Source organism: Astyanax mexicanus, chromosome 10, assembly GCF_023375975.1.
Source record: "Astyanax mexicanus isolate ESR-SI-001 chromosome 10, AstMex3_surface, whole genome shotgun sequence".
Lineage (NCBI taxonomy): Eukaryota > Metazoa > Chordata > Actinopteri > Characiformes > Acestrorhamphidae > Astyanax > Astyanax mexicanus.
The window spans coordinates 28102210-28111214 of record NC_064417.1 but is presented as its reverse complement, the minus strand read 5'-3'; the positions used below and the strand labels follow the sequence as shown (position 1 = coordinate 28111214).

General features: G+C 36.8%; 1 protein-coding gene across 1 annotated transcript; it reads left to right on the top strand.

The window, feature by feature from the left end:
- Positions 1 to 3309: 3309 nt before the first annotated feature.
- Positions 3310 to 7611, top strand: hbegfa (heparin-binding EGF-like growth factor a). Its single transcript, XM_007229887.4, has 6 exons — positions 3310 to 3558; positions 4824 to 5048; positions 5168 to 5339; positions 5849 to 6004; positions 6162 to 6247; positions 6983 to 7611. Exons 1-5 carry the CDS (start codon positions 3519 to 3521, stop codon positions 6232 to 6234), a joined length of 666 nt encoding a protein of 221 aa, XP_007229949.3. The 5' UTR covers positions 3310 to 3518; the 3' UTR covers positions 6235 to 6247; positions 6983 to 7611.
- The last annotated feature ends 1394 nt before the right edge of the window (positions 7612 to 9005 follow it).

The window sequence follows — 9005 nt, the reverse complement described above, 5'->3', positions numbered from 1 at the left end:
TGGGTGGCGAGACCTGTAAAGCTAAGCTAAGTTAATGTTAAGTAAACAAAACTGTAATTAAAACAAAAAAAAATATTTTACCGTCAAGTGATGGATTTTAAGCTGATGGATTTATAGTAAACTTCGATTTCCAGGTAAGATTTTCAGCATTACACTGACGAACCCTAAGTCTTTCAGAAAGCCACGGCGATATTACCTAGTTTGCCCCATGTAGCTTGTTTAACACGGAAAACAAGCAGACTACAGGCCGATAATACTCACCTCTGAACAAAAAAAGAGCTAGCGCTTAGGGCGGTCAGCAAGTAATGCTAATGCTGCTCCAGCAGTGCTAGCTAGGGTTAGCAGCAGGCTACAAGCCAATAATACTCACCTCTGAACGGCAAAAGAGCAAGCGTTTAACGGCTAATGTTAATACTGCTCCAGTCTCAGTGCTGGAGAAACTTCACTGAAACTCCTGTGTAATGCTGTACTTCTGTGGAGTGGCTTTACTGCTCCTTACAACTTACAATTTTTGGGAAAATAAAGGATTTGAATTCCACCTTATAGTGTGAAAAATACTCAGTTAGTTAGAGGGTGTCACACTAATTAGATGAGAGAAATTTTCATAAACAGAGTTTTGAACACAACACAGAAAAAAAAATTGTTTTGAGGAGTTCCATTGAACTTATATCCACCACCTCCACAGATGAGGAGCTGTCTGTACGTGACGGGGCTAAATTTACCACATTCAACCAAACACCCATAAATCTGCTGCATTTTATAGGGGATAGACGTTTGGAAATCACTGACATTTACATATGCAGCATTAGTCTAGCATAGCAAAACTTAGCACTGAAACATGAACACTGTATTTTTTTGCAATTATTCTTAAGTCTTACAAGGTAAAATTGCTTTCTGCTTAGTGTGAAGTGTGATTAGCTAGCCCAAGAGATTGTAACCAGGGATCAGGGGGCCCCCTGCTGGCCAAAATGTTGGCAAAAATAAATGAATAAATAAATAATAAGGAAAGGAAGTCCAACACAGAAAGTCTGACAAAGCTCACCATTTTTTGCAGCAGCAGGTTGGGGCCCCAGAACTTCCAAATCCACCTCTGATTGTAACCCCTTGACTTTGGTAAGCTTTTAGCCTAACAACTTCCCTGGCTTCCTCAAAGTCTGTAAAAGGCTTTCTCTAGCAGGTTTGATTTATATAATTTTGATGGTGTACGACTATTTTGATTTTTTTTTAATTGCTCCCTTTTACAGCTCTGTTTTTTATGTTCTTATGTTTCATGTTTATTTATTTCACCAAAGTTACAGGGTGCAGTTAGCAGCAGGCCCAAACCAAAGTACAAACGACAGAGACACCATTCTACTTTCCACAAGTGAATAGAACAGCACAATAATTTTGGAGCTATTATTTAAAAATAGAAATGCTATAAATGCTGCTTTTAAGAATCTGCTGTCAACATCATGGTGGCATATTCCACAGAACAACGTCAGAGATCTTTGTTTTTTAGGCAGCAACATGGTGGCCTTCAGAGTTTGTTGGGATAATGTACCAAACCTCACCTTTACTCAGCCAAACAGAGTCACTATTGCTGGAGAATGGGAATTCACTGTTCAAACATTTCTTTATTTAGCTAGATACACAAAGATTCTTGTATTCATTCTGGATGTTCAATAACTATCAAGCCTGATTGGTTTACGACAGAATATACAGTAATAATAGATCTATGAGAAAGGGTGGAAAGTCATGATAAATTTCACTAGATGGCAGTATTCCTTCATTTGCAGCTCACTACCATACTTTTGATTATCCAGCATCCTGACCTTAGTAAGTTAACAGAATGTCTTGCCTGGACTGTAGAGACAGTTGCTCCAACAAGTTATATTAAATACTCTTGTTTTCAGAAGAAACGATGATTGCTCATATGTCTCAATACTTCTGTCCATGAAGTGTATTTTTTATTACATACACTTTCACACACAGCTTGTTTTACATTTATAGGAAAGTATTGCCAATAAAATTGGACAGTGACACATGAGCCTGAAGTGACTGTAGCAGGGTATAAAGCCCCCAGTATTGAACTGTAAAACAATGAAATTGGGATGATGATGGTCTCTGGAATGATGATGGTCTCCATCCAGTACTTCGTAAAATGAGTTGAAGTGGTTGACGTTTTGCATGCTCTTGATTGTATCACCTTTATAATGGGATGCTCTGGATCATGATGGATAAAAGTCAACTTGTAAATACCAAGCATTGGCAGAAGTTATAAAACCTGTGTTCTCTGGAATGATGGAGCTCCATCCAATAATTTTGTGGATGAGTATAAAGACTTTATGTATCTACCACTGATGTCAGAAGAACTTTTGTTTCAGTAGGTGTTTACAGACTTTTGGACATATTGAAGACTTTTTGGTTGGTCTAACTGACACCACTAGTAAACAAAACAAAATAGTAGTAAACAAAATAAATGTAATTTGTGACTGCATAGGCAGCCCTTGAATAAAAGGTGGTGATAATATGAATAATATGGCTTCATATGTATTGATGAAGGCATGTTCTAGTCTGCACCCTCCTAGAGTAGTAATTGAAGTAATTGCTAGTAATAGGTAGGACTAATAGGATATAATTGGATAATTTATATAATAGTGTTTTTTGAATCTTTCAAAATGAAACAAATAACTGAAGAACACCATTTAGCAGAATTTAAAGAATGAAAATACAGCAGTCTTCTCTTGCCAACGATACGGTTCTATTTCTCACTTTACGCATGCACACACGTGCACAATAAAACAGCACTATACTGTTATTGTCTGATGTTTTTTTAAGTTAGAACGCTAAAGTCTGATCATCCTTAACTGGGAGAGAGAGGCTACCTGTGGTGCCATTGGTCTGTCATTAAATGAGGAAAATGAAGTAAATTAAATTTAAATGCCCAGAGTAGATTGAGTAAGTGCCCTGAAAAATCCATAATGAGTGTTGAGTAGCTTCCCGCTTTTAGCGTTTTTAAATTAGACCAGATAACAGAGAATGTAGCTGTGGGAGGCATGTTTCATAAAATAATGTAAAAATGTGCTTCCAACAGTTTTTGCAAAATAGTTTGTGTGTCTAATATGAATCTAAATGATTCTATTTCTTCTGATATGATAGACGACACCCTGTCAGGCAGATCCAGTTATCCTTGGATTTATCTATTTAACTAAATAGCTACAAGATTTGGATACTTCCTCCACCACCGGCAGACACACACAGAGAGGGCGGGGCTCTGGCAGTGTGTGGGCGGGGCTCTGACCGTCTGTGGGTCTGGCTGTATTTAAATGCTTGCGCTTCACCAGCGCAGAGTTTCTGTCGCGCCTCTCCGTCTGTCAGTCTGTCTGCCTGCCTGTCTGGCTGTCTGTCTGCTCCGAACTGGTTGGAAAAAATTCCGGATTAAAGTCAGGACTGCCTGTGTGGAATATCTTCCTACGTAAAGAAGTTTTAACTCGATTTAAAGGATTTTCTCTCATTTGTTCTTCAATAAGTTGGACATTATGAAGTTTCCTGCAGTGGTTCTACTGGCGCAGGTTTTGGGTGAGTATACAGAAGTACTTCACACTCCATTTATGCGTTAATTCAGTTTATAATTCGCAGTATTTCAGCGTGTGTGAACGGACATATTACTCCTGAAAAGTAGATATTGTTCATTTCACTCCTCTACACTTCCAGTCAGGTCACTACAGCAGTACATTTTTACTGCTAAAACTGGCCCCCTTCTTTTCTTAGAGGGCAACAATGTGGTTCAGCTGGTCAGCAGCTTATTTAAGAATATTCTTTATGTAACATGATCTGTTTATTTTTGACCCGTGTGTTCATGCATTAGATCAGTGTCTGTGCATGCAAGCTTTTTTAAATATCTGGCCCAGTGCCTTCTAGGGCTCCACACACTCTATTTAAGCTAACAGAATAAAAAGAAATCATTTTTAAGCTAACTACAAAGACATTTAACAAACAATTAAATATTAATAATAAACAAAACTAAACAAAACTGGCTTTTGGCATTTGTATTTGGCACATTGCCTGTTGCATAAGTCACCATAAAGCCCTACTTGCCTTTGCAATAGCCATGGCGATTGCATTTAGAAGCTTTATAAACTTATATCGTACCTTTAACTGATATAAAGCACAATAAAACTGGAAATGTATTTATATGAACAGACAAATATTATATAATTTAACTGAATCACTTTAAATTAGACCTATATTCTATGTTGAGTAATTTAAAATACTAAACTAAGTTTATTCTCTCTGAATGAGCTACTGTGTTAAATGTTTAGCATTTTATTTAATATACAATATTTTACTTTTCTACAAAATATCAACTTTCTAACTTTATAAATGGAAGTCAATGTTAAAAAAACACAAAAAAATATTCCAAGTAATTTTGGAGTATTTTTATTGGTCCATTCATCATGATATTTTTGCACACGGCTGTCAAATTCATAATAGATGAATAAAAAGAAAAAACGTAAAGAAGGAGATACAAAATTTTCGAGTGTGAGTGCGATGGAATGAACAATCTACAAATATATATATATAAAAGATTTATTCTGTTTATATAACATTTATACTTTATGTGTCAGTATCAGCAAAAGAAAAAAACAAATATTGCATAGCAGCCCACAATTTCCACATTGCTGCATTCCAACATAACCAAATTTTTTAATGGTGCTGAACAAACTGGTTTGTGATGATTGCGTAGCCCATAAGTCAACAAAGCTTTCACTCTACATGAACTCTATTCATACTCTATAAGTTCTGATGTCATGATTTCCTTTTCCTGTCTCTTGTCCCCTCAGTGGCCTTCACGCTGGTTAGCAGCGCATCCATCGACAGGTATGAGAGTGAGAAACCTGCACAGGTCACGGTGATTCACCTGTTACGAACGTCTGAGGCGCAGGACGAGAAAGGACCTGTTGAAGAGAACAGGCACGTGGATTCCTCACTGGAGGAAGGAGAGGAGTATTACTATGATGACGACATAGACGAGTACGAGCTGTCGGGAGATGATGAGATGCCCAGAGGTAATTTAAACAATAAAAAAAATGGATATTGATCATAAATTAGTCATTAGAGAGGATTAGTTGTCAGTTTTGCAGAATACCAGCTTATGTCAACTGTACATTCTTTTTTCCTCCTGCAGTTGCATTTTCAAGCAAACCTAAAGACCCAAGCACAGTCCTGACTGAGGAGAAGAAAAAGAAAAGCCAGAAAAAGGGAAAAGGCAAGAAAAGGAATCCGTGCCTGAAGAAATATAAGGACTTCTGCATCCATGGAACATGCCAGTACTTAAGGAAGATTGGTCCTTCATGCATGTGAGTACTTCTTAGAAGAGAATATACTAAACAAAAATGACAATTTTTACTGTACACTGTTAAAAGTATAAGTATGTTGTGAGTTCTTCTGTTTGAAACTTTGGAGGAACCCATTAAGGTGCTTGATGAACTGTCTGTTTTATAGATTAGTTCATCAAAAACTCTACCAAACTGTTAAGAGGAAGTTAACAGGTTACCATAAACTTTTGGAGGTTATTTGATTTAAAACTGTGGAGCAACCCATTGAGATGCTTTTAGGGACCTTCAAGAAAAAAGTTCTAAGCACCTTAGGGGTTCTTCTTCTACATTTTCAAATTGAGAAACTAAACAAATTTCTTTTGAGGATCTTGTAACTTAAAATCGGATTTTGGACCTTTTTGTATTGGTCAGGTTACCTGTTAACATAGAAGTTCTTGCTATCAACTATGATTCTTCTCATTTCATATGATGATCAGAATTCTTCAATTCTTCTAAAGCCTGACCATAGAACCTGTCCCCTCTCTGTGCAGATGTAACCCAGGTTACTCAGGGGAGAGGTGTCACTCCTTCTCGCTGCCTGTATGGACCCCTGAGGAAGGGTACAACCGCACAACAGCGCTCGCCGTGGTGGCCGTGGTGCTGTCCTCACTGTGTCTCACCATCATTGGGCTCCTTTTGGCTCTCAGGTCAGTTCTTCAGCACTTACATCTACTTTCTACGGTAGAACGGGCCACTACAATGCCTCTTGTTGAAGTTGGATGAGTAGTACCTGAATAATAACTGAGTAATAGCAATCCCTGTGATTCAAAGTGGTTAATATGACTTTGTTTTATATCTCCACAGATTTCACAAGAGAGGCACGTATGATGTAGAGAATGAGGAAAAGATTAAACTCGAGGTATCCCCGCACCACTAAGGAGCAGATCATGGTAAGCAAACACACCAACCACACATCCACTACACACTAAGGGTGTATGGAAATATTAATAGATATAGATGTATCACGATATTTTGTGATGCAATACTATATCGTTTTTTTTAAAGCACATTATAAATTTTTAATTAGAAGTTTACATATACTGTAAATAGACCTGTCACTATAATGCCACATATAATGACAATAACAAAATATCAATACCACAATATATATTGCATCTTTTTGTTTGTGTTAAATAGTTTTATTTGTTAAATTCTGTGAAACAAACACCAATAAATCAATAATTTTTGGTGTTTACTTATTAAGGGTATTTTATCTTCCTCAATAATTGAATATGACAGAATCACAGTATTGCGATACTGGCAATGGGCAATACACACAGAGGTCAGCAAAAATGATTGGGGCATAACTGAAGTCTTGTCCTATATCGTCAGTAAGGTGGGAGATAACGTAATAATCACAGATTTCATAAATATGATAATATTATTAAGAGTTTTCTTACAGTTTACAGTTTTTTTACGTTATTTAAACCATTGCAATGTATCACCTTGCTTACAGTGTCGCAATATGTTTTCGGAATAATATATTCCATATATAACATTCTTGCCAATACACAGCTGTAACACACACTCTCTAGGCAATGCCACGGCCCATATGTGTGCATCGGTACGCTTAGTGCTATGTTCTTATTTGACCTCTTGTATTCTCTGTGTCTGCTTTATTTCAGGAGGAACATGCAGAAGTTTCTACCTCAGCAGAAGGGCTCGATCTGAAGCAGATGGCCTGAGTGGAAAAGAAGAGCTACACTTCTCCAGAGTGCCCTGCGTACACATGCACTCCACTGGCCAGTTGGGGTACAGAGTCTGACCGTTTTGAAGAGTCTACGAGACTGAACTGTGATCGGCCCAGTGGATTTCTGTAACGCACTGAAAAAAACAAAAAGGAACTGGTCATTTTGGAGTGCAGCGGTGACGTCAGCGGTGTGATTGAGTTTGCACTGTTGTCTACGTCGGATATTTATTGTGATATTTTTATATGACGCGTTTTACTGTGTAAATACTTTCGTTTAATTTATTTATTTATATTATGAGTATTTATTTCGATTTGTACCAAATTTGTCCAAACCTGGCTAAGTGTTGAAAAAGGAGGTATTAAAGTAGGAGACATGAAATACAACCCAAACAATCTAAGCATTTATGCAGTCAGTGTTAAATAAGCCCACAATGGTATTGTAAACATACATAGGAATATTCACACATGAATAAGGACTGTATGTTTTAAACAAGCACTTGGCCAGTTATGCTTTCACAATTGATTTATGTATTGTGAAATAAAATTGTACTGCTTGAAACAAAATGACAAATCTTGAAATGTGTGTTTATTCCTCTTTTAGTTTAGGGGGGTATTTTAGTAAAGACAAATGTATCATCCCTGTCACCCAAAGATCTTTAATCTTAATTTTGTTGTTTTTAGCTTTTTGATAGAGTGTAAATCATGCAGTTTTCTTTACCCTGTATCCAAATTTCATTGACCAAAAATGTTGCATTGACTTTTTATGTACAGTTTGGTAGTTGCTATTTCAGAGAAGTTTCTTTTGGGTAACAACAATAATGTAGAACCTTTCTCCTCTTAATTAATTGACTGGCTTACCAGCAGTTTTTTATACCTCTAAGAGATGGCTCAGCTGTGTGATAGTGACAGTGACATTGATATTAGTCCAAAGGACACTTTTTATGTAGAGTGTAGTAGATTGGTGAAGACTTAATGTACTGGACAGGAATTAAGTCTAATCATACTCCTTTTAATGGAAAATACCCACTCAAGATGCTATGTAGCCCAAAACTAGGCTTAATCCCATTGTTATATCTTTCGTATGTACTGACTCTGTCAATAAGTTCCATATTGGTTATTATATATATATATATTGTCACTGTTCTGCAAAATATTTTTCACTTTTTGCCATAATGTAAATCTGCAGCTGTTTTTCACTTTGTGTCCCAATTTCATGATAAAAGGAGCAATATAAATGCCCCTTTTGGCTTTAATTTGAATCTTTTTAGTTTGGCTTCTCCTATACAGTTTCAGTTTTGGAAATAGATTTTTGCATGACAGAGATGATGTTGTGTGTTATTAAACCAACAAGTTAAATCTGTTCATGTTGCAGCCCAACATAGTTGCATGACTCACTTCCGCATGTAGGCAGCTGAGTCTGGTTTCCCATTTTAGTTATATTTTAGAAAAGCAGAGCCGGAATGATAACACATCGTCGTCTTCCCAGCTTTGAGACAAGAAAAACATTAGTCTATCCTGTCTCCTGCCTTCATCACCCCTCCAACTGCACCTGTATCCTGACTGTCTGATGTCCACTTCCACAAATGAGTGTTAGCACGGAACATGCCCACGCAGACCACTTCAAATGACCACACTTACAGCCCAATTAGTGGATCCAGATGGTCGTGTGGAAAGCAGTTCACTTAGCCTCCTAAAAAACAACCACAAAGTCTGTAAAGATGCTACAGTGTTAGCCTGGATAAGGTGAAAATCTTAGTTAGACTTGAAACTTTTTGTTATTATGCCTGAATGCCTTAATTTTATTGATTTTCTTTTTTATCTTTTTGGTAAAGCATTACTTTGCACAATAAATCTACTTGGAATTTTATAGTAAGGTGAATAAAACAGATTTGTATTTAACCTTATTTTTAATATTAGTTCTAATAAAGATTTGAAATAATCCTAGAAAAAAAGACAGA